Source organism: Balaenoptera borealis (genome assembly GCF_965194805.1).
Source record: "Balaenoptera borealis genome assembly, chromosome: X".
Taxonomy (NCBI): Eukaryota; Metazoa; Chordata; class Mammalia; order Artiodactyla; family Balaenopteridae; genus Balaenoptera; species Balaenoptera borealis.
In genome coordinates, this window is record NC_138881.1 from 8,240,861 (window position 1) to 8,267,115 (window position 26,255).

The following is a 26,255-nucleotide window of genomic DNA, read 5'->3' on the forward strand; positions in this document are numbered from 1 at the left end:
GACATTCAAGTTGGTCCCTAGCAGGATACACGTCATCCAAGATCAGACATCTGTCCACAAGATACAAACAGCAGCACCTTTGGTGTTCGGATGGTGGTCTTAATCCAGTGGCTCTAGATGGAGCAACTGCCAAGGTTTCCATAGACAGAGAATGCTTTGACATAAAACTACACAACAAAATGAATTTAAACATAAAGGTTCATCTTTCTTTTAACCCAGCAATTTTTTCCTGATTTCAAAGTTTACATTTGAATGCTTTTTAGAGCTTGGTGAATGGCTGAAAAATTCTTTTACAGACCCTCATCTGTTTTCCCAAATCAGTTTTTACCATTTCTTAAGCTATTTTATTAAAAGAAAAGAAAAAAAATAAAGACTTGGTGTGAAAATCAACGGCAAAAGGACACAAAAAAGTGATTATAAACAAGGCAAGATAAGCCAAAGGAGCTAAAAAGCCAGGACTTTGACAGGATGCTGGCTTAGAGAATGGCCTGCTAGGATGAGCTTGGGCAAGGACGGTGAAGTCAGCTGAGCCTTTATCTTCTCCAAAATGCTATGGCAATTAGACATCCTTTCATAGTTTTTCTCTACCATCTCACTGTGGATTTAGTCACTGGTTACCTGTAATTCCCAAAATGAGTATCTATTGCATATCTGGGTATTGTATTCCCTGTGAAAGAATTTGATTCTCAGAATGTGTGGAGGATATGATATCCGTCATTGATTCTAAGTATTTGCTTAGCTAATAAACTAGGTCCTCTGATTTTTAAAAGAAAATGGGGAGGAAGACGAGATGACGAAGAGAAAAAGTCCATATATGATCTAAAAATGCGAAGTGCTGCAGCTGATCCAAATTTTGACCACTTTTCATGGACTCGTTCTACACCCCATAACTAACTCCAAACTCAGCCCAAGGCAATTTTCTATTGCATTCTTCTCTTGCAGAAAACAAAACTCTGGCTAAAACCCACTAATTTTTAGAATCCCACCAAATTACACAAACATTGCGTGGGAGTTGACCTGATGTTGCCTTTTGTTGCCTTTTCAATGCTTCTATCTCTGAGTCCTAGACTACCTTGGCCTCATACCCTCTGTCCTCTAGTTTTAAAAAAATTTGGTACTTACTATCAAAAAGCTATTTCACTTGCTTGTTTAAAAACAAGCTATGAAAACAATGGGGATGGGGGTGGGAGACCTTCAGACTCTTTTCATTCTAAAGAAAAGCAGAAGTGAATCCCAGGAAGGAGGTGTGGACTTATAAGGATGTGGCATTTCCTCAGGATTTGGTGGGAATTCATTGATTTCATTTACAACAATTGAGAGTTGCCTCTGGGCTTTGAGTGTTTTTAGCTCCAGCTGGCACAGGGATTATTTTCCCCTGGAATGCTCATACCCGAACACAAGGACACCTTCAGGAAGAGGAAAAGGAAGAAATAAGGTCTAGGAACCTAGGATGTGAACCAGGAAATTCTTTTCCACTGCACTGATTTAAAAGACTGTCATGCTGGTGCCGAACAAATCCCACCACCTTTTTTGGAGTTTACTAGTGCTGGGACATTTTCCCTTGGATGTGTGATCGTTTTGCATCAAGATGTCCATACTATTTTCCCAATAACCAAAAATATCATTTCCTGAAAAGAGTTAGGGATGCTAATTGTAACTGTGAAATTTACACAGCGTTCCTCAAGCCCTCACTAAAACCTTCAAAACCGAATAAAGTTCAAACTCAGATGCAATGTTAAAGTCCACTGAACCCTCATCTCTCCAAAGCCAGTTCCTACTTATCCACCCTCAAACACTTTCTATTCCTATAGAATGAACTCCTGGCTTTGTGTACATACATTTTTCCATCCCCATGCCTTGGTTTGCCCTGCAAGCAGAGCCTCTCCCGTGTCTCCACAGGCCCGAATGTTACATACCCTTGAAGGCAGCCTCAGATCGTGTACTACCTCCCCCAGCTGGAAGAAATGTCTCACTTCTCTGAAATTCCAAAGTATATAATCCCCACCTCTCTCATAGCAATTCGTTTTTCTATTTGGTCTTGCTCTTTCATCTTAGTTGAGATAGTAAGCTCCGTGTGGGCAGGGTCCTTTCCACCTAGCACAGGGCAACACACACACACGGAGGACGCTCCCCACGCATTAATGGAATGAACTAGTGCGACCACTTACCAAACCGAAGTAACTGACCTCAGGCAAAAGTTGACACCCTCACCCAGAAATATGTGTTTAGTGGACACAGCTCAGAGATCAACAGTGTCCAGAACAGGAAGAGCAGAAAGTCAGCTTAAGCTAAATTATCCACATCTTGGAAATAAGGCAAAAAGAAGACTGGGTCCTTCTGGTGTCATACTAGGGCAGACTCCATGAAGCCAGCCTAAGGAAGGGTCATCTGACTCTCCAGGCTGGGGTGTAACGGAGTTTGACTTTCTATTTACTATTGATGAGGGCTTAGTCTCTGCAAAGTTAAATGTTAACTTAGAGAAAACTGATGGTATGCAACTTATTTTGCTCAAATGTAATGATTTTATTGCCCCTTAGGTCACCAACCAGTTTTGCACTGAATTTAGCTATCTTACTCTAGCATTCTTTTCTCCCTACTACCTCCCAACCCCCATGTTTGTACGTATCAGTTTCTGATACGAATCCTCCTTTAAGCCAGCTTTATCATCTTGCTTATTCCTTCATCAAAGATTAAATAAATTTCGAGGCAGACTCATTCGATTATTATATGAGATTTAGATGCTCAATTTTAAAAGATTATACTTTGAGAATATGAATAACTATGAATAAGGGAACACGTAAAAATAGGTACTGCTGGTATCATTATTTTTCTACTTATAATTTTCTTTGACTTTTACCTAGAATCAGTTTCCTAAATACCAAGTTTATTCACCCACACACATTTCTTTCCATTCCAAAGGATTTATACAGAAATAATAACAGTGAATGGAATGAATATTCTTTACTCTTTGTCTAGAATAACTTCTAATGGCATGTACGTGTCTATTTGAAAGTCTGCTGCAATCAATTCAGTAATAGCTTTATTTTAAAAGCCTGTATGTCAACTAAATACCTAATCTTTTGAAATAAAAATAGAATCTGCTTGTAAATTTTGTGAATGACACATCTATCTATCATTTGAAATTATTGAACATTACAGAATGTAATTTTACATGTTAGGATGAACAGCATTTTCGTAAGCTCAAGCCATACTAATATTGCATTAGGAGCAAGACAGTTGTTCTGAAATCACTAAAGGCCATAATAGAAACCAGACACTAATGCTTTAAGAAGTAACTAGCTGAAACTGAATGAAATAATCACCTAATCCATAATGCATTTGTAAGATTTTGCCATACAACACAGGTAATTTTTTCTTTTCTTTCTTTCTTTTTTTTTTTAACTGAAGAGAAGTAATTCTTTCTTATGGTCCTAAACATCAAATGCTATCACATCATAAAAATGAAATATAGCACATGGATCATTTTTTTGTTCATCCGTTTAATTCTATAATACATATTCACTTCACCCTATAATGAAAACATTATGCTTGTTCACTATTATTTACAATGTTGTTAAATCAGCAAGGCTCGAAATGCTCCCTCGAAAGATCATTGCCAAAAGCGAATCTGTTCTAAGCGGAGGGTTAGAAAGATCTGCGTTCTGCAACTCGCCCTTGCTGTCAGTGCTGCCTGCATGCTCTTGACTTAATCCCAACATGCTGCAGTTGTGGTCAATTTCATGGAAACATATCTGACAGCCAAGATGTATTTAATACACACCTGTAGTGGGATGAATTGTATCCCCCCCAAGAAAAGGCATGTCCAAGTCCTAACCCCTGGTATCTGTAAATATGACCTTATTTGGAAATGGGGTCTTTGCAGATGGAATCAAGTTAAAGGGAGTTCATACTAGAGTAGGGTGGAGCGTAATCCAATGACAGGCATCCTTGTAAGAAGGAGATTTGGACACAGACACAGAGACACACAGGGAGGAGGCCACGTGACGACAGGGGCCGAGATTAGAGTGATGCAGCCACAAGCCAAGGAACACCAAGGATTGCCTGCATCCACTAGGAGGTGGGAAGAGGCATGAGAGGACACTCCCCAAGAGCCTTCAGAACGAGCAAGGCCTTGCCAACACCTTGATTTTGGACTTCCGGCCTTCAGAATGGCGAGAGAATCAATGTCTGTGTTTTATGCCATCCAAGTTTGTGGTGATTGGTTACAGCAGCCCTCAGAAACTAATACAACACCTTTTAAATAGTGCTTTTTTGGGCTGTTCTTTGTAAGAGTGATTCAAATCTACAAGATTAGGAATGCTAAGGAAAGCTGGATTAGGGAGAGCTGTGATAGGAGCAGGGGCAGAGCAAAGCAGTGGATGGGGGGAGATTCTCGAAGGTTCTAGTTCCTTCTAATTTCATCCATGTTAGATATCTGGCTTCTGCAAAAACTCTGACTTTAAGAAGATTCCCATTGGAGAAATATAAAGGGTGAGGGTATAAAAACCGTGATCAAGCAGTTTTCATATGAAAAATAGCACGCAGAGATACTCACCTCCACATGCTGACATGTTTGGATGAGTTTAGCCAAGAGCGTCTCCAGTTCCGTGTTCCTCTTAATAAGGTTGGTGAGGTTACTCTCTAAGTTTTGCTGTTGAAAAAAAAGAGAGGAAAATATTATTCTGCATACTTTTAATACTTTAGTATATACAAAATTACTCATACTCAGGAAAATGGATACATTTTTAAAGAAATCTCAATGAAATCTACACAGTTTCAAGTACTTATAGATTTAAACTGGATTTTGAAAAGTTACAGTGTAAAAGATTATTTTCAAAATGTTCAGATCTCACTTTTTGTTCCTGCTTTCTGTACGAACTCAGGCATATTTCACTGAATAATTAGTCATAGGTTATTTCCAGGTTGTGAACGAGGGAGAAAAGAGGTAATTGGATTTCTCATTCCTTTACCTGAATCAGAAATGGCAATAATAGAAGGAATATATTCCCACATCAAATCAACTACTGTTGGATTTTTAGAATTTACCATCTTATGGGCAGGCTGAGGTCAATCCGTTGGAAGAAGGTCTGAACTGTCCAACTATTGATGACACTATGGTCATTTATAGGCATTCATAAGAAGTCCTCATCATACACGTTTACTCATAGTACGTTTCACTGTACATGCTTCTATTCTTTGCCTATCAACCTATCAATGCCAGATCAAATTTCCTCGAATGCTACATTTTTCATATCACGGTCCTCCTTAAGAATCTAGAACTATTCCCTGTTCCTTTAGAACATCAAAATTTTTTGAAATTTCGTTTATTGAAGTCTAGTTGATTTACAATGTTGTGTTAATTTCTGCTGCCACATGCGGGATATATTCCACCATGTTTCCCCTCAGGTCCCCACTGCCCCCTCACTCTTCCCCCCTCTCATGTCTGCATTTCCTTTCATTTCTGATCCTCGGAGACTTTCCACTTATGTTTAAGCTTGGTTATTATTCTTTAAAATCCATTTTAAAATATTTTATCTGTAATTCTCATGTGTTCAGAATTCAGAGGGAGGTTTGGGGCGTTATTTCATCTGAACCGGAAGATCAACAGGAAATCTTCCATTTCGACTTCGAGACACTCAAAGGGTCTCAAATATAAATATTTTAAGGGAGAAAAAGAATCGTTTCTCCCTTGAAGGGTGGGATACCACAAAAAGTCAGAGAATGAACCAGACAGAGTGATTTAGGTGCAACTTAATGACCTCATGTTTGCATCAACGAAAAACTTGCTTTCAAAGCTCTTTACCACCTGCACAAAAGCCAAATGTTTTTCTACTGTTTGAATTAAACAAAGTGCAACCACTTTATGGTCCGAAACTAGAGAATAATTTCGACGCCTTCCATTATTCAGTGTCTTTGACTTAGATATGACCACTTTACGGTATATTTGTCAACTTCTTTTTGTATGTTCGTCTTAGGGAATCCTTTTACTTTTCTTTTTGGCTGACCCTTCAGAGCAGGAAATTACCAGGGAAATACATCATGAAAACTGTTTAAAGTTCAATTGTCATAGGTATGACTTAAGCTAGTCAGCAAGAGATCCAAATAAATATAATCTAACACATTTAGACTTTACAAACATCTGCTTGCTTTTCTCTCCTTTTATTAAGGATACATCACGTATAAAATCTGTTTTTAATCAACTAATATGCAGACTAAAGCCTGTGGTTTAAACACATTGACCTATCTAGATCCTTTGGGGTTATTCAAATTTAAATAGTACAAGTGTTACCGAAGTCCGCAAAGAATTACCAAGTCACTTAGAAGTATAATAAAGGGAAATGAAGCTGAGAGAGAGACTTGTTTCCAAGAGGTACCAAAGGGACTAACAACACTTTTCAAGAGAGCCCGGGTAACGGGCAGGTAACCAAATCCAGTCCTCAATGAACCACGCACCCATAAGCTGCCACTACGGGGACTTCTGTGGAGTTTTCTCGAATTTAACTGTATCACTAACATCCTGTGTGGTGATCGGCAGGTCCTATAACCCCTTGATTTTGACTGTGCCTTGTGCAAATGAGAGATAACATTTTTTGGCATCAGAGTCTTGGGACTAAAGTGGATATAAGTATCTACTTCCCTATGGATATCTAAGGAATTCTACAGAGTACCCCCCCAAAAAGTTCTAGTTTCCTGTTCTCACCTCGAAAACATCAATACATTTCCATCTCCTTATGGAGCTGAACTTTGTAGAAGTCCAAGGAGTCAGGCATGAGTGGCCACACATGTAGAGTGAGGAGCCTGGGGCCACGACCCCAGCTGAATTCTCCTGGACAAATGACGCTTGGGCTCAGTTTTCCCATCCATGATGTGTAGCAACAACAAATGTACCCATTTATGCTATTGTTCAGTTCAGAGGAGAAAATGAACACACACCAGGAACTATACAAATGCTTGTGGAAGAAATCATGAATTCCAGGGTGAAACATTGTTTGGTGTCAGTACCAGACACTACGGGGGCCAACCCCATGCCTCAGGCAGTCACCATTCTCAAGCTTGCTGGTGGCTTTTTGCTGCAAGCACCTGTTCCTTCAGGCTCCAGGGCTTTTTCTGGCCCCAGGCAGGGCAGGCGGGGGTGCTGGGGAGGAGAAGGGAGGTTGATGCCCCTAGGAGCAGCCCTCAGCCAGCAACTATTGGCAGTCGGTGGATGAACTGCCCGGCTTCCTCACCTCCAGGTGGGACCACTCTGAGTCGTGTTTCAGAAAATCTCCCGAGCGCCCGCACTTGTAGGAGCCCGATGCCCACAGCAATCACCTGCTCCTGACCATGCCCTCTTTCCGCTTCCTCTCCTCCTCGGTTCCGCCTCCCCTCTCCCTTCCAGATGCTTCCGGGATCACCTCCCAATTCGAATTCTGAGTTAGGGTCTTCTGGGAGAATTCAACTAAAACTTTTCCCATAGACATCCTAATCTGTTAGTTTTGAGTATTCCTTCTTATGAGGAATAGCCAAATTAACAGAAGATTGTATTGCTTTTGAAAGATATTTGCTAATACAAAGGTTTGTTTTCTCTTCCCTCTTTCTAACCTTTTGTACAGATCACATAGCCTCCAAATTCCAGGCTCTAAACCAGCAGTGTCATTAGAAATACGATGTGAGCCACAAATGGGAGTCACATTTAAAATTTTCTAATAGTCATATTTTTTTTAAAAAAAATTAAAAAGAAACAGGTAAAATTAATTTTAACAATATATTTGACTTAACTCAATTTCCAAAATAGTATTATTTCAACACGTAATCAGTATTTTAAAACTGATGAGTTCTTTTACATTCTTTTTCTTTTTACTAAGTCTTTGGCATCTGGTGTGTGTTTTACACATATAACATATCTTGATTCACAACGGCCACATTTCAAACACTTAGCTGCCACATGTGGCTTGTGGCTACATTACTGGACAGCACAGCATCCGAGTCTAGAACAGGGGTCAGCAAAGCTTTTCTGCAAAGGGCCAGGTAGTAAATAGTTTAGGCTTTGTTGGCCATATGTTCTCTGTCGCAGCTACTCGATTCTCCTGTTTTAGTAAGAAAGTGGCCATAGACAATATGTCAGCAAGTGGGCAGGGCTGTGTGCCAATAAAACTTTATTTACAAAAACAGGTGGTGAGGGAGATTTGGCCCATAGGCCAAGCTCCTTCCTGGGCCCGGGTACATGCTCTTGCCTCTGGAATGCATCTGCATGGCAGGAAATAATTCTACTACCAAGGAGAGAGCATAACAAAACCACAGTATGTATTGAGTACCTGCTGTATACCCATCATGGCTTAGTCCCTTCCCATTATAAATCCTCAAATATTCACTGTGGGAACAATTAGCATGGAAAACTGAATATTCATTGGAGAACACTTCTGAAATTGAATGTAGTAAATCAACTAACTAGTAAGTTCATTTAGCAACTACTATATATTGTTAAAACAACGACTTCTACCCTTTAAGGCTTTTCTCATTGGTAGTGTTGAGTCTGAACCCAAGAAGAGGGACTTGACAGTTTAGAAGCATTCTGAAGGGATGCTATACGACTCCATTAGATCACAAGATCTCAGGGAAGGCAAATACTACACTGTTGAATAAACAAGCGTTTACATGACTAGACAGTCTAGCAATTATCACTGACACATCTATTTCAAGTTCTACCTAAAATCAAGTTGTTCCTAGCCTTAATTCATTATCTCTCTCCCGGGTATTTTTTTTTTTTTTTTTACAGCACTCCTCTTACTCTATGAAGGGAAAGGAAGTCTTTGTTGAGAAAGATGAGGCTTTTTTAAGTGTGCGACTATTTGTTGTAATTCAACACGCCCCCTCCTGCCATGCCATCACCACCAAAGAAGAGGAATATAAATAATTCAAAATGGTCCTTCTAAAGGTAAAGATGCAACGAGTCAGATCTCGTTTCCTCATATTAAGCAAAAGATTGGGTACAAGTCAAACTTGTGAAAGACAACCTTGTAAAACATGTGTTGCTTCAAGAATGAGGCTCCCCTGCATACTTTCTCCGGAAAGGATGACTAATTTTTCCTGTAATGTTTGTTTTAACACATACAATTCTAATGCATTTTCGTGGAGCCAGACTCAGCCTCCTGAGTTGATCATTGAACAATCATGGCAGGATAGCTGATTTTACAACCCATCTCAATACAAGCCTTTAGGCATGGATATGGACACCAGCTGAGAATAGTAAATCCAACTTAACAGATGAGCTTTGTACTTCTACATACACTGAGACCCAATCAAAGAGCAAGGTAAGCAGACAAAAATACCCCTCATTTTAGCCTTTGGAGACCTGCACCTAAGAGTCAGATTACAGGGAATGAATGACTTGTCATTGAGCACTACTATGGAAATGTATGCCTGAAACAGGAGATTTCAGTAATTCCTTTTGGGTTTGTCCAGGCCTAAAGACTGTTTGCTCTTATTCTGAAGTCAACGCTTCAGAATGTCTTTAAAGTATAATATTAAGTCTGGATACCTTTCAAGGCAAACACAGATCTGGCTTGTTCCATTCCATAATATTCAGAGTGACACTCAGGAACTGTGTTCATAGCCCTGACACCCAACACCGCCCCTCCAGCACAACCAGGATATGAACACGTCGAGGTCCACCATCTGTATATTTTTTCCTAACAAACTTTAATCACAATCCTTAATACAAAAACACACTCGTATTAACACATGCCACCTGCATAAAAGCATAAATTCTTAGCATGTAACTAAACTCTTAAGATGTTTTAATTACGTTGCAGGAATTTAAGGCTATCTTCAGGTTCAACTCATGACAGACCGCAAATCTGTGTGATTTATGCTGGTTTGATTTTTTAATGCCTTTTTTTCATGGGTTATGATAGTTAACATTTCCAAATGCCCTGGCAAGACAGGTCGCCAGGGAGCTTCAAAAACATAATAAAACCCAATCTGCATACAAATTTAAGTCTAGTGTTCCATGGACGACAATTTAAGCCATTTTGACATGCAATACTGTATTTACCTTGTCAGGTTTTATTTGATATTTCTATATTAACACCACAGAATCTGCACCATATATTTATAAATTCCATCGTCAGGAGTTCAGTGTTTATTACTGTAATCTGGTAGTCAATAATATACAGAGAACAATTTTTAAATACCGTTTACGGCCTAGAAGAACTTTCAGATGTTAACGGAGATAAATAAATCTCTTAGTATAATTATATTCATTTAGTTGTAATTTTAGCAGATCCAACGATGACTACTTATTTCCAGGTATTAGAGATGTGAGTGGCCTTTCTTGTTCATTCCTCATCCCTCGGCCCTATTTCTGCCTGTAGTAAGAGAGCTGAGCAACTGACCAATAACACATCTGTCAGTTTTGACAATCAATATTGAGTGAAGGGAGCTGGACTCCTAGGAAGCTTTGAAAGTCTCTGAACTTAAAAATAATGATCTCCTACAAACTAGTGGTTACCAGAGGAGAGAGGGAAGGGGAGAAGAACAATATAGGGGTAGCGGGGGAAAAGGGTTATTATGGGATTATATGAAATCATGTGTGTGAAACTTTTGAAAACTGTAAAGCACTCTAGAAGTTAAAGAATCTTTCATTCAATAAAAAAGGAAAATCTCGATTATTAAAAAAAAAAAATTGATCTCCTAAGAGAAATGTTTTAGAGAAAATGACTATGACTTTTATCATTGGAACATACGGGAAGCATTTTGTAAGATGACAGCATAGGGGTAAGAGCCATGAAGGTCCAATATGGCAGCCGTCCTGCTGTCTTCTCTGGCACTCTGGGCTGCCATAGCGGATCCATGGGGTCGTCTCAAGAGAGGTGACCAATTTGTCAGTCAAGAGTTAGATGGTGAAAAGATTATGGGACTATTGGAAAACAGACTAATAGTAGTTAGTTATTTTGATCAAGTGAGAGCTTTCAAGTTGGGGAGATATTTAATCTCCTAAACCAGGGGTCGGCAAACTACAGCCCACAGGCCAAATCCTGCCCGCTGTCTGTTTTTCTATGGCTTGCCAGGTAGAAATGGTTTTTACATTTTTGAATGATTTTTTTAAATCAGAAGAAGGATAAAATTTTGTGACACATGAGAAGTATATGAAATTCAAATTTCTTTGTCCATAAAGTTTCGTGGGAGCACAGATACTCCCATTTGTTGATGGTTTCTCTCTGCTTTTGTGCTACAATGACAAAAACTGAGTACTGGCCCTTTACAGAAAATTGCTGTCTCCTTGAAAAAAAAAAATCTTAAAAAAATAAATCACGGCCCTCTTATTAATTAATACAGAGTATTTTCTCTATTGGTCCAAACCACTTAAAAATTTCAATGTAACTCAATTTGCTTAACATGAGAGTGTAGGAGTATGGCTAAAATTTCAATCATTCAGGTACTCAAAATTCTAAAGGAGAAGATCTTTCTGTTGGATACCCAAATAATTTTTAACTCACAAAAGAAAAAAAAATAGCATTAAATCACCGGTAAAATGCAGTGTCTGAATAAATTCCTCTGCAACCTTTGTTCAGAGAAGCAGAAGATTCAGACCAGGAAAGAGTAAGAAAGGATCTTCAGTTGGATCAAGGTTGCTATAGCAAGAACATGGTCAAAAGTGAGTAAAGAAGACAATGGGCATACATCTGGAGAAAACTCTAATTTGAAAAGATACATGCACCCCAATGTTCATGGCAGTGCTACTCACAATAGCCAAGAAGTGGAAACAACTTAGATGTCCATCAACAGATGAATGGATAAAGAAGATGCGGTACATATATACAATGGAATACTACTCAGTCATAAAAAAAGAATGGAATAATGCCATTTGCAGCAACATGGATAGACCTAGAGGTTAGCATACTAAGTGAAGTAAGCCAGACAGAGAAAGACAAATATCATATGATATCACTTATATGTGGAATCTAAAATATGATACAAATGAACTTATTTACAAAACAGACACAGATTCACAGACACAGAAAACAAACTTATGATTACCAAAGGGAAACATGGTTGGGGGGATTAATTAGGAGTTTGGGATTGGCAGATGCAAGCTACTGTGTATAAAACAGATAAACAACAAGGACCTACTCTATAGCACAGGGAACTATATTCAATATCTTGTAATAAACTATAACGGAAAAGAATACGAAAAAGAATACACACACACACACACACACACACACACACATATAACAATCGCTCTGCTGTACACCAGAAACTAACACAACATTGTAAACTGACTATACTTCAATTTAAAAAAAAGGAACCGCACAAGGATTAGTCAGTTCTTTCCATTCTGCGAATAAGTGTAAAGTGTTGGGTTGTGAGTACACCTCCAATGCGGAATACTCATCGATTGCTGTTTCCATCAGTTTTCTTTTCCTCAGTATCTTTTTTCTTAATCATAAAATACACCTCAAAGGAGAGCTTAGAGCACTGGATAATTAATGTCTTTAAAATCTCCTGACGTTGATGGATGTCATACACATTGTTTGTATATGTCACTTCAAGCTTTACTTCCTCCATCACTCAGAGATTGAATAATTTTGATGTTATCCCCTTTTCTCTGTCTTAAGTAGATGATGACATTGCTAGATACTCATTAACAAACATGTTCTGGCCTTTCTACTTAAGTAGGGTTTTAACTGATACCATCAAACATTTTTACCAGACCTGAATGTCTCACGGTGGATGCTTAGCCTTCGATGAATGGAAACATTTTTTTTTACATTTTTATTCTTAAGATACTGTGGGAAGACCAAATCTTTTTCTAAGCCAGTACCTATACTTCATGCTGACTGAAGTGAATATATCGAATGTATTTCAAACTAAAACAGTTGAGTCTTTGATCTAATAATTTTGCATAGGTAACTATGATTTGCTTTGTTTCTACAGCAATTTTTATTTCCTCAAATTTTTAGGTTTTTCCATAATTCAAAAAGATACAGGTACTGCAATGTTCATTGCAGCACTATTTACAATAGCCAGGACATGAAAGCAACCTAAATGTCCATCGACAGATGAATGGATAAAGAAGATGTGGCACATATATACAATGGAACATTACACAGCCATAAAAAGGAACGAAACTGAATTATCTGTAGTGAGGTGGATGGAGTTAGAGTCTGTCATACAGAGTGAAGTAAGTCAGAAAGAGAAAAACAAATACCGTGTGCTAACGCACATATATGGAATCTAAAAAAATGGTACTGATGAACCTAGTGGCAGGGCAGGAATAAAGACGCAGATGTAGAGAACAGACTTGAAGACCCGGTGGGGGGTGCGGGGGGGGAGCTGGGACGAAGTGAGAGAGTAGCACTGACATATATACACTACCGAATGTAAAATGGATGGCTAGTGGGAAGCAGCCGCATAGCACAGGGAGATCAGCTCGGTGCTTTGTGACGACCTAGAGGGGTGGGATAGGGAGGGTGGGACAGAGGCTCAAGAGGGAGGGGACATGGGGATATATGTATACATATAGCTGATTCACTTTGTTATGCAGCAGAAACTAACACAACATTGTAAAGCAATTATACTCCAATAAAGATATAAAAAATAATTTTAAGTTTTAGAGGAATATGCCTTTTCTGGACCAGCTGCTGAAAATGAATTAAAATTCAATACACGGTCAGCTTTGCTCTTGAATTTGTGGCATTCCCAAAAAGGGTTCATGATGTTCACAACAGTCATATCCCCATCTGGGTAGTGGGAAAAGTATTAAAGTCAAGGGAGGTTACAAACTTCGACTAAAAAAATATATAGATTAAAATTCCATTCCATCCAAAGTGGGTCTGGTCTGTTAAGAATTGACAAAATCAATGTTGTGTAAGAGAATTCCCCATTTGGGACAGCCTAGAGAATCAAAGAAGAATAAGAAAGCATGGCATTGTTTCTCAGACCTGAGTAACCTTCAAAGACAGAACCTTCCTTGGGTTTCAGGCGTTTGAATCTCAAATTCCTTGAATTCATTGCATCCTTCATCCCTGACTTCACCACCTTTACTTAGCCATTTCCTCTGCTTTTAGTAGGACTGAGGCTGTCTTTGTCCAATCAAAGTGAGTTGACTGAGTCCAAATTAGAGCAACATGGAAGTTATGGAAGGAAGGAAGGAAGCAAGATGACAACCATCCACTGGGTGAGTGGTTCCCACCCTGGCCTGCACTCTGCCCTCACTTGGGGGGCTACACAAATACCATGCTTGGTCTACACCCCTTCCCAACCAGAGAGTATGAATTACTTAGATTGGGGTGAGGTCCAGGGATTGGGATCTTTAAAACTCCTCAGGAGATTCTAACGTGCAACCAAGTGTGAGAACTCTTGCTCAAAACCAGGTTGCCAAGTCGCTGGATTGTGATATAGTGTACAAAAATTAATCATGTACTCAATTTACTGGTTTTACACTTTAAGAGTTACTCAGAATAAAAGGAATATTTTTGTAATGTAGCATATGTACATAATAAGTGCAGGAATAAAATTATATATAGCTACACTAGAACTGTGAATTTATGTGGATGTATCATAGGAAATCCCAGGAACTTTACTGAAACAGTGCTCTGCAGGGAACACTAACTATTACTGTTAAGAAATTTAGAGGGGGACTTCCCTGGTGGCGCAATGGTTAAGAATCCGCCTGTCAATGCAGGGGACATGGGTTCGAGCCCTGGTCCGGGAAGACCCACATGCCGCGGAGCAACTAAGCCCGTGAGCCACAACTACTGAGCCTGCACTCTACAGCCCGTGAGCCACAACTACTGAGCCCACGTGCCACAACTACTGAAGCCCGCGCGCCTAGAGCCCATGCTCTGCAACAAGAGAAGCCACCGCAATGAGAAGCCTGCGCACTGCAACGAGGAGTAGCCCCCGCTCACCACAACTAGAGAAAGTCCGCACACAGCAACAAAGACCCACGCAGCCAAAAATAAATTAAATAAATAAATAAAAGTAAAACAAGAAACTTAGAGGGCTTTTTTGACTTGAAAATATAGGGGAATGCTTTGTTGAATCATTCAAGTATTCCTAATGTCTAAAAATAATTCCTGAGTGGTTACCTCAGTTTATACTTTGAACAGTATTAGTAGCATACAAATTTGGTTTGTTGATTTTAACAGTCATTACTTCCCCAGAAATATAAGAGAAGCAGACTGTAGATGTTTATAATTAAACAAGATTTTTTATATGGTAAATTAAACATTCAGCGAAAAAAATTTAAGGACTCTGATGACAAAAGAATAGATTCATTCCCCTACCCAGATTCTTTTAAAGGTCAACAGAGGCAATACAACTGCCCTGAGGACTAGAAACTCCTCTGTGGTTTAAAAGGTAAAATGCAAATGTCTGAAACGATGGAAACCACAGGGCTAACATTTAATTCCTTCCATCTTTGCTTTAGTATTGTTTCTTTGATGGATGGCCACCTGTCTGCTAGTTAAAACAACAACAAAAACAATCTGGAGAGTTAATTATTTAATTTGCAGTGCTTTACAACAAATTATTAAGCCATTTTCCCAGAGTTGGTTTGTATACGTATGACTAAAGACAATTTAAGGGTCACTGTATTTAAAAAATGAACTAACTCTCATTTCCCTGGAATATATTTTAATTTACATTTACAGTGTTTTGCTAAGAGGAAAGACAAAGAATGAATGTCACTTAAAAAATGTTTTTAAAGTCAGTTGCTTTTAACCCAGTGGGAGAAAACGGTCCAATATTCAGAGAACTGGGAGGAGACTTGCCGGTTATAAGAATCGTGAATTACAAAGTCTCATTTTGTCCTATCTGTAGAGTCTAGAACAGAGACCAGGAATTCCTGGGTCAACAGCAACAGCTTCCCCAGGGAGCTGGTTGGAAAGACAAATTCTTCGACCTGCTGAATCAGAAACTCTAGAGGTGGGGGGTGTCCAGCAACCTGTGGTTTAATAAACCCATCAGGGGATTCTGTGATTGCTAATGTTTGAGAACCACTTACACGAATGTTGTAACATCCTTCAGTGTGTGCGTCTGGGCGGGGAGGTGGTTAAACATTTTAAAGACAAGAAAAGCTACAGGTAAGTGATTCCCATACTGCTCTTTCCACCTTGCCTTTCTCATGGACACCTTTGGATCTTAGTACTCAGTCTCTGTCATCAGGCCCTATTCTTGGACTTTCCCCGGGTTCCTTGGTCTCCACTGGGGAACAGGAAGCATAATGGAAGAGGGTGCCAGCCAAGACATAGGGACAAAGGAGGGCTGGAGAATTTGGGAGGTGGGGGAAGATGACCCAACGTCATGGCAGGGGGAAGGTTTGGGAATGGATGTGCGCCTCACTCATTCATGCTTTTTACCCCTTCACCATTGGCCATTCCAAATTGCTTTTTCTAATAAAAACATACACAGAACTCAGATGTTCAGAATGTGCCAGAAAAAAAAAAAACAGTCTTGGTGAAGTTGCCCTAGTGTATTCTCGATTACTTATAAATGCTGTTTAAAAAAAATTTTTTTTTTGAGTGGTGTTGAAAGGGGGAGAGGGCACTCAGCCAGCTGAGGACCCAAACTCATTTGTTTTTGACAAAAATACAATGTCCCCCCCCCCCCCCCCCCGCCACTGGCTGGAGTAAGTGCACCTCCTGAAGATTTCGTTTGACACGAAATGTATAAAGCTGAAAGCCAACATGTTAAACTTTGCCCTCAGGAGTTTTTAGTGTGACCTTTGTCATTTTTCAAATGTCTGTGACTTGGTCAACCACTGTGATAGGACATACGACATCAGAGACTGCTCAATAATTAAGTGGCGGTAGTAAATCACACGTAGTGGCCTTCCCCTAACCCCTGTCTTCCTCCAATGTCTTTCTTTTATTGGAATGAAGTGTCACTTAATATGGCTAATGAATACATTTTCGAATCAAAGGCATTTACTATAAAGGCAGACTTTCACACCGTGTACTTTTGACTGCAAGCAAGTTTTTCACCAGAACGTGTTCTTTCCATCTCCAAACAATTATGACACACAGCAGTGACTTCAAATATACACATTCCCTCAGTAAATGCATTCTCTTTTACAGCTTTGATTCTCTCCTCTGTCCTGATAATATTCAAATTTTGATCTCAGATCTCAAATCTGACCGACTCTTAGCTATGATGATCCCTTGTTATTTTAAACTCACCATTCTTAACTGCATCATGTGCCCCTTTGAAATTTCTTCCTACTTTCTACTTTCTAGTCTTTACAGAAGATATGAAGGATATTACCATTCCCTAGGTGAGCACCGGAACATCACCTGAGACTCGGTCCTCTCATTCGTGCCTTCTCTTAATCACTCTCTAAGGCTGTTTGGTTGCTCATTAAAAGACCTTTTGGCTTCAGCCTTCCCTTTTCTTCCAAGGTTACTACTCTAACCATCTTCTTCCATGAATTGCTGGTTTTCATTCCTCTAATTTTTACCCAGCCAGTCAGGTCCATGCATGGCCACCAAAGTCATCATCCCAGTAAGCTTGTATTTTACTGCACCATCACATTCTCAAAAGTTCAAAAAGCTGTCCATTCTTAAAGGATTAAGCTCAAACTCCCGAGTTGGGATGCAAAGTCCTCAAAACTATAGTAGGTTTAATAATTCTAAACGATACATGCACCCCAGTGTTCATTGCAGCACTATTCACAATAGCCAAGACATGGAAGCAAACCTAAATGTCCACGGACAGATGAATGGATAAAGAAGATGTGGTATATTTATACAGTGGAATATTACTCAGCCATAAAAAAGAATGAAATAATGCCATTTGCAGCAACATGAATGGACCTAGAGATTATCATACTAAAGAGAAGTCAGACAGAGAAAGACAAATACCATATGATACCACTTACATGTGGAATCTAAAAAAAACCCAAAAAAACACAAAGATACAAATGAACTTATCTACAAAACAGAAACAGACTCACAGACTTCGAAAACAAACTTATGGTTACTAAAGGGGAAACGTGGTGGGGAGGGATAAATTAGAAGTTTTGGATTAACAGATACACACTACTATATATACCATAGATAGTCAACAAGGACCTACTGTATAGCGCAGGGAACTCTACTCAATATTCTGTAATAACCTACATGGGAAAAGAATCTGAAAAAGAATGGATATATGTATATGTATAACAATCATTTTGCTGTACACCTAAAACTAATACAACATTGTAAATCAACTATACTCCAATATAAAATAAAAAATTAAAAGAAAAACTGTAGTAGGTTTAGAATTTCCCCAGTAGAAGCCAGCTATAACTACCACCGCCCTGCACAATGAACATTCAACTTCAGTTACAATGGATTCCTTATTGGTCTAGAACTGCAATATCCATTGCTCCTTCTGAGCCCCTGGCTGCATCTTTCCACCAATCTAGAATTTTTTCATTTCCCCCCATGGCAGCTCAGAATCTAGCAGAGGGCTAGAGGCACCAATAAATGCTTATTCAATAAAGGAGGACGTGAGTAATATTCATGCAACTAAAGATTTTCTATCTGTAACAGAAATCACATCAAGCCAAATCTTCATTCTATTTCAAAATTGGATAGGATTAAATCATACCTTTCTGAAGACATCAATACATATTTGAGACATCAAGCCAGAGTTCACTAAATCATAAAAACACTTTGATTAAATTAGTTTCAGAAATTGCTCTCCGGCCAAGTAACTATCTACTACGCAATGGATCAGGCAATAAATCTTAGACTCTATGTGCTGACAGGTATAAGATGATTTATTGAATTGTAAGACAAGGAATTGTGAAGCATTACTAAGAAAATACACACTCTCTTCCAACACAACATGATTTTACTTAACAAAAGCAATTTAGGAGGAAACTGTACTATTAAAATAATAGCAAACGTTTCCCATACAGCTCTAATTCTATGCATTAAAAATAATCCAGGAATGAAATCATTAGATCGTGCTGCTGGCTGGAGATCAGACGGATGACTTAATAATGATCCATCTCCGTCAAATAAAGCTCATCTCTGTCTGGTAATAATCAGAGAATTTACACTACCAGTAACCTCCAATACTTCTTCAACCACATGTTAGCACTGTGATTTTTCTCTTGTATCCAATTTTTCTTTGCAGTATTATTCTATTTTATATAATGACAACTAAAGAAACTTAGCTGGATATTTAACTTTCTCTTCCTGATTAAAGTTGATTACAGTGGTTTCCTGAATTTTAACATTTCATCAGTTTTCTTGAAAATTAATACTATTTACAGCTATAGTTTCCCCAACAACCAAACAATCAGACATTTTAAATTTTTTTAAAAATGAAGTGGGGGGGAGGGATAAATTAGGAGTTTGGGATTAATAGATACAGACTATTATATATAAAATAAACAACAAGGTCCTACTGTATAGCACAGGGAACTGTACTCAATATTTTGTAATAATCTGTAAGGGAACAGAATGTGAAAAAAATAGATATTTATGTATGTATAATGGAATCACTTTGCTGTACACCTGAAACTAACACAACACTGTAGATCAACTATACTTCAATAAAAATAAATTTAAAAAAATAAATAAAAGTAAGCTGGTACAAAACTAGAAAAAAAATTTTTTTGATGTATCTAAGGGGAACTGCATGTAGGTTTAATGAAACGTGGCATCTTTGGTGCTCAGGATACAAAGGTAAACCGGAGCGTCATGGGAGGGATTGATATGATTATGCCACAGCATATATGCAGAACAGCTTGGAGGTGGACCAATCAGAAAGGCATGTTTTGTGTTGTCAGGATGGAATGATATTGCTAGAGAATTTGATAGTTCTGCTATTGGTCTCTAGCTCCCCAAGTGTATTCCACACCAAAATCCTAGATCCAGAAAACAGGGCCCCTTAGGAGCCCACTCTAGGATGGTATGCCAAAGAGATTTGATTCTGGCTACAGCCAGCCCTTGGGACCAGAGGGAGGCTAAAAGATAGCAGGTAAGTGGGTTCCTGGCTCCTTGTGGAATCTAGATCTGTTGGCATGAATCTTAATGGCCATTTAGTTCCTGAGACTTTACAGAGGAAATCAGGGCCAGTGGTTGGTTATTGGACATGCAACACCACAAGTGGGTCTATTACACTCCTGATATATGGACAACAGAGTGATTGGGCCTATGTTCACCACCACTGTACAAGTGCTTTATGAGATGGGAATGGAAGCTCGGATAGAGGCAGACCCCTGCATGCTGCCTGCAGAACTTTAGAAAGTAGACCCCTTTAGAGGGCCTTTGCAAGGTTCACAAGATCTGGGAAGTTCCCAGATCCTTCAGAGCACCAAGTACTTATGAAATCAGTCCAGAGAGTTCTGCCTGTGATCTTAGTCTGTCTCCTGCGCTGTCAGTATTCCACGCCAATGGTTCTAGCTGTTGTCTGCAGAATGCTCAGTGGGTCATAGAAAGAGGTTCAGAAAGAAACTAGCTCAACGACAGAACCTGATGCATTGCTTCAAGGTATGAGAGTCAGTTTGTCCTTGATCATCTGAGACAGAGTATCTCACCCTTGGAGTCATGGGCCATGAAGTTGAATATATGGTGCGGGTAATGAGAATTCCACCCAAATAGTCGATTTGGTGAACATTAAATCTACCAGTGCCAACGTCCTCCAGTAACACATACTGACACTCTCCCTGCCTCTTCTTATAGTTAGAGGACTTCAGGTGGAAAAGATGTAAACTCCCTTGAAGGAAAGCATCATTAGGACAGGACTCCTGTCTCTCTTTTTCCCCACTGGATTCAAAGTACCTAACGCCATGTTTGTTGCACAGTAGATTCTCAACAAATATTTGCTTAAAAAAATGGGTGGATGGGTGGGTGAGTGGGCAGATAGATGGCAGGGTAGGTGGAGGAGGGTTCCTACAGAGTTTGGGAAAATAATTCGACACATTAGTCCCAAATCCTGAGAATGAACTTAGGGGGTACAGAAAGTTCTCCGATCACAGAGCTACGCTGGTGCTGCCTGGGAGTTGGAAGTTTTTCCAGTTCCCTCAAATGGGCACTTCTGATTCTATTGAGAGCTTTCTGGAAGGATCCATTCTGACATTCTATGGAAGATACCAAAGGCAGTAGGCCTGTCTCCTTCTCTGTCAAAAACCTTAATTCTTTCCTGTACTTGTGCTGAAAAGAAAGGCCTCGCTCTCAGGGCTCCATCTCCTCCTGTTTGCCTAGAAAGTTGCTGTTGCAACTTAGCAGATGAAAACCAGCAGACACTAGTTTGGGGATTACAGACAAACAGAAAACATGGAGTTCAGGTGCTAGTAACACGTTTTCCCTCCAGTCATTCACAGCTGGTTATTCCAACTTCTCAATATCTAAAATCACTAACTTTAAAACTTGAATCTGAAGAAAACATTCTTCAAGGTACTCTGAAGTGGGCTACGTGCAGGCCATCCCTTTTGATAACCAATTACATGCATCGAGATGGAAAAACAGGAAGAAGTTGTCACTTGACAAGCATTTTCCTTCCTTTAGTCCTAAAGTACAACGAGGGTTTAAAAACGAGGACACGAAAGTCATTTTACATGATTTGCATTTTGTAGTATAGCCAAGTATCTCCTCAACACATCAGCCTGAAATTGTAGTTTAGTGTCTGTTACAAGAAGTTTCTAAGAAGTGTAAGAGGAAATTGCAGAAATGAGTTCAAATCACAAAATAAAAACCCTAAGGGTGAATTTTCTGAGCACAGGTAGGCAAATCAAGGGATGGATAGAGGAATGTGGGAGGGTAGGGGCTGTAAGGGAGAAAACCTTACTTCAAAGACTTCTGGAACCTTCCAGAGCTAGGTATTTCCACTGGATTTTTCAGGCCTAATCAGACTCCCTAGGACTCTGGTTTGTTTATTTCCAGGCAGCCATTTTACCATTTGACTTAAGAATCAAATCTATCTGGGGAGTTTTTTCACCACTAATGGAACCTAGTGTGGATTATGTTCTTATGGCGTAAGATGGAATTTGGCAAAATCATTGGCCATTTGACATGGTTAACACACTTCTGGATCATATCAATTAAAGCCTTCATAGAATTTTCACCTAAATTAAACATTACAAATGTACAGCTGGAAGGCAGGTTCAAAAAAATCTCAACTGTATACATTACAACCATTAATGTGTTTTGCAGATTTTTTTTTTTAAGTTGGGATGAATCCAAATTGACCATATGCAAGCTGTCTTTGGCAATCATATGGTTTTTCCAAAACAATTATAAAAATAAAAGAAACATTTGGTCCTTGCTACTAGTGTATACAATGTCTCCATAGGGTACTTTGTGCTCTTAGAATAAGTGCTCAAGACCTTAAAAAAAATGTTGTAGCCCATTATTTACCAATGTCTGCCAGTTTTAAGAAATGAAAGGGCTACAATGAGGGCTTCTGGGGTGGGAAATTTAAGACTTAATGTGGTGATTAACATCAGAAATAGTATCTAGGACTTCCCTGGTGGCACAGTGGTTAAGAATTTGCCTGCCAATGCAAGGGGCACGGGTTTGAGCCCTGGTCCGGGAAGATCCCACATGCTGTGGAGCAACTGAGCCCATGTGCCACAACTACTGAGCCTGCGCTCTATAGAGCACACGAGCCACAATTACTGAGCCCGCCTGCTGCAACTACTGAGCCCGTGATCTGCAACAAGAGAAGCCACCGCAATGAGAAGCCTGTGCACCGCAACGAAGAGTAGCCCCCGTTCGCCGCAACTAGAGAAAGCCCGCACGCAACAACAAAGACCCAACCCAGCCAAAAATAAATAAATAAATAAAATATTTTTTTTAAAAAAAGAAAGTGTCTAAACCAAACACTGAAGAAAAAAAGGGTTGAATTGAACCCTTGCTGCTCTAAATACATTCTCTCCTTCAACGAATATGACTTTATAATGAAAATGAAAAAAATTTTAAATGATCGTAGATTAAACATAGCAGCCAGGTTTACTAGACAGTAACATCCTTAATGACAAAAGTACCTTTGTGCTAATCTTAGTGTCCTCCCCTCTGAACACTGAGTAGGATCAATAAATATCTAAATTGCAATGGAACATAAATGGACCTTGGTGCTGGGAGTAACTGAAGTACTCCATTCCATTCTATTTCAAATGCAACAGATTTCAAAGATACTCCAACCATGCCACATTGGTAGGAGCCACCATAATTACAGTTGAGTTTACTTTTCTTAAACAGTTTTTAGGGCAACTCAATTCCAGTTCATTAAGTCGAAGTCTTAGTTCAACTAACATGTACCAAACATATAATAATCCTCCCTCTATGACACACTCACTTGTCTATAAATGCTCATGATAAAACCCACACAACAAAGTCTACAAACTTCTAATCCAGTTCGAAGTAGGTTACGTACTGATGAGCTTTGCAAGATCAAATATTGACCACGAGATAAATCTCAACACCTCTGACAATATGTGATTTCAGATAAACAATGTTCACAGCCGCGCAAACAGCATTAGGAACGTACTCAAGTTCTCATAGCCTCTATGGTCCTATCATTCTTCATAAGTTACTCTTGACTTTATCTGATTCCAAAGCACTTGATCATTCTCCTATCGCAGTAGAAAGGTGGGCTAGGATGAGGTAATGACTGATTTGTTTAGAACTAGAGGAGGTAATTCCTCTTTCCACACAGCTCTCCTCATGCAATAGGAGTCATAATAGCAACAACAATAATAGTAGTAGATTAGTAGTAGCAGCAGCCCTAATAGCAGCAATAGGAGTAGTACTAGTAGTAGCAATGATAATAGCAGCTACCACTTATTGAACATATACTATGTGCCAAGTATTTTGCATATTTTATCCCTAGTCCCCTTAATAATGCTATAAGGAATGTATTATTACCCTGATCTTTATTGATGGAGAAGCATACTCAGATAGACTTACTTTCCCAAGTTCACACAGCTAGTGAACGCTGGAGCTGGACCTCCGAGCCCAGTTCCATTTGATTCCAAAGCCTGTTCTCCTCCTACACCATCCAACTTCTGGAGTAGATTTACGTCTTGATCCTTATGGCATCATTCTCTAAAAAAGTCAACTTATTTCATTCTTTTTTGTTGTTGTTCTTGCTCCCCTGTAACATCTTGTAACATTGGCCTCCTTGTAACAGGAAAATGCCTGTTATGAGCACGTGTTGCACTGGCTTTACAAACTGAGATGCCAAAGGGAGAGTCAGTACTTCAAAGGGAAGGTAGGGATTTCCAAGGTTACACTTAAGGGGGAAGAGCCAATAAGCAAGGTTCCTCATCTAAGTGACACTGGTTAGAACCAAGAGGATTTGAAATCTCATCAACATTAGCTGCACTATGTGGAAAGACCTCTTCTGGGAAAAGGCATGCTTAGAACTGCTTACCAGGACTTAATGAAAAGACCTTAGTTTGGGAAAAGCTTTTCTACCATGAACTGAAATCTTTATCAGAAGACTTTTCAGAAGAAGGGAAATATTGTTTCATTTTCATATCCAACTCACTCTAAATAAAACAAACTCTGGGTCATTGACCCAATTTAGCATTTCATAAACAATAACAGGACTGAATCCAACTTAAGAGTAGAAATATATATAGTATTCCATGTCATCATTCCTTCTTTAACACCACAGGTGTCTCCCAAACTTTTTTTTTTAATTTATTTATTTATTATTTATTTATTTTTGGCTGCGTTGGGTCTTCGCTGCTGCACATGGGCTTTCTCTAGTTGTGGCGAGCGGGGGCTACTCTTCGTTGCGGTGCGCGGGCTTCTCATTGTGGCGGCTTCTCTTGTTGCGGAACATGAGCTTCAGTAGTTGCGGCGTGTGGGCTCAGCAGTGGCGGCGCATGGGCTTAGTTGCTCCACGGCACGTGGGATCTTCCCAGACCAGGGATCGAACCTGTGTCCCCTGCATTGGCAGGCGGATTCTTAACTACTGTGCCACCAGGGAAGTCCCTCTCCCAAACTTTTATTAGGACTTCATTCTTATTTAGATCTGTATCAATTATAGGGAGATCTATCAATATTCATCCTGATGAAAGTTTGGGTTCAAATTTGTAAGGAAAGGCTAATAGACGAATTCAGACTAGGTAAAAAATGGTGCTGTCCCATAGAGTAAAAATGCAACATAATTATAAACTCTAATTTGTGAAAATATAGGCTATCTCCTTTCAAAGATAAATTTTAGATCATTACGTATGTACACCTTGACTTACTTCAGGATTTTCATAAGAAAAAATATCTGGCTGTAAGCGTGTTTGTGAAACCTAAGGTAGAGAACGTTACGGAAAGTTTCAGCCCTTCTTTCTTGAAAAATGTGGAATCTTGAGCCCAGATGAATGAAGTTTTCAGCACCTAGTAGGCTATCATGATACCGTTTGACAAACTCAGAAGGTAATTTTGGGAGCCTGGGTCTGTTGTGAAATAAGAAATAAAATATTGTTCTCCAACCTTTGCTCAGTCTACAATCATGGAAAGGCTCTTATCTTCCTTCAGTATATCTAGTAATCCCTTTGCTTGCCAAAAGGATGAAAGTCACACCAATATTCAGGTCACAAAATTAAAAGAGAGGAAAAGGCCCCAGGTAAATGTCTTCAAAATGGGGTGTATCCCCGTAGTGATAAGATGATTATTTCTGAATGACGGAGGAGGGGGGGGGGGCGGGGATTGGGAGAAAGAAACCCATCCTAGATAATGCTACTTTAAAGCCCCCAAACAAGACTGTGCTCGATCTGTTGCTCTTTAAAAACTTTTGTTTATCAGTTTATAGTAGTCATGATTCTCATATTTATATTATCTTTATTTTTTCCTTCTTTAGTTCTGTTTGGCAGCGCTGGCTGCTGGAAGAAACAAATAATACGTCTGAATAAGCTTATAGTGTAGATTTCCAGAACTTTAGAAAAATATGGAATATTGCTAATGTATTTTAAATGGAACTCCCAAAAAACAGCATGTCCTCTAGGGGCTTCCCATGGTAGTTTGAGACTTTTACAAGATAAATGGCCAGGCTCCACGAGGCTGCTTCCTGGATCCATCCTGCTGTGGAGTTTCAGGCACGCCTGGAATGTTCTGGCATGACGCTCTCTGCTTATTGTCTTATTGCATGGAATTTATGACTTAGGAAAAAAATTTTAAAATACTTTAAGGTAATAATTATTCTTTAAGCAGTAACAGCAAAACCCCCAAAACAAACCAATATTTAGAAAGAGTGAAAGGAAGAACAACTTTGTCTCAATTTGGGGGAAAAAAAAAAGTTCTGAAATGTTTTGGTTTTGCTTCACGAAA

General features: G+C 39.3%; 1 protein-coding gene and 1 long non-coding RNA gene across 7 annotated transcripts in view; one reads left to right on the forward strand and one right to left on the reverse strand.

Annotated features, from left to right (window-relative positions):
* Positions 1–26,255, forward strand: part of LOC309620024 — a 335,464-nt gene that overhangs the window by 139,311 nt on the left and 169,898 nt on the right. The window lies entirely within an intron of this gene.
* The window catches only part of MID1 (midline 1), a 397,732-nt gene that overhangs the window by 98,640 nt on the left and 272,837 nt on the right, over positions 1–26,255 (reverse strand). For all 6 annotated transcript variants that reach the window (XM_082375673.1, XM_082375669.1, XM_082375672.1 and 3 more), the window contains exon 3: positions 4,556–4,651. In XM_082375673.1, coding sequence (XP_082231799.1) covers positions 4,556–4,651 — 96 coding nt within the window. The remainder of the gene's footprint in view (positions 1–4,555; positions 4,652–26,255) is intronic.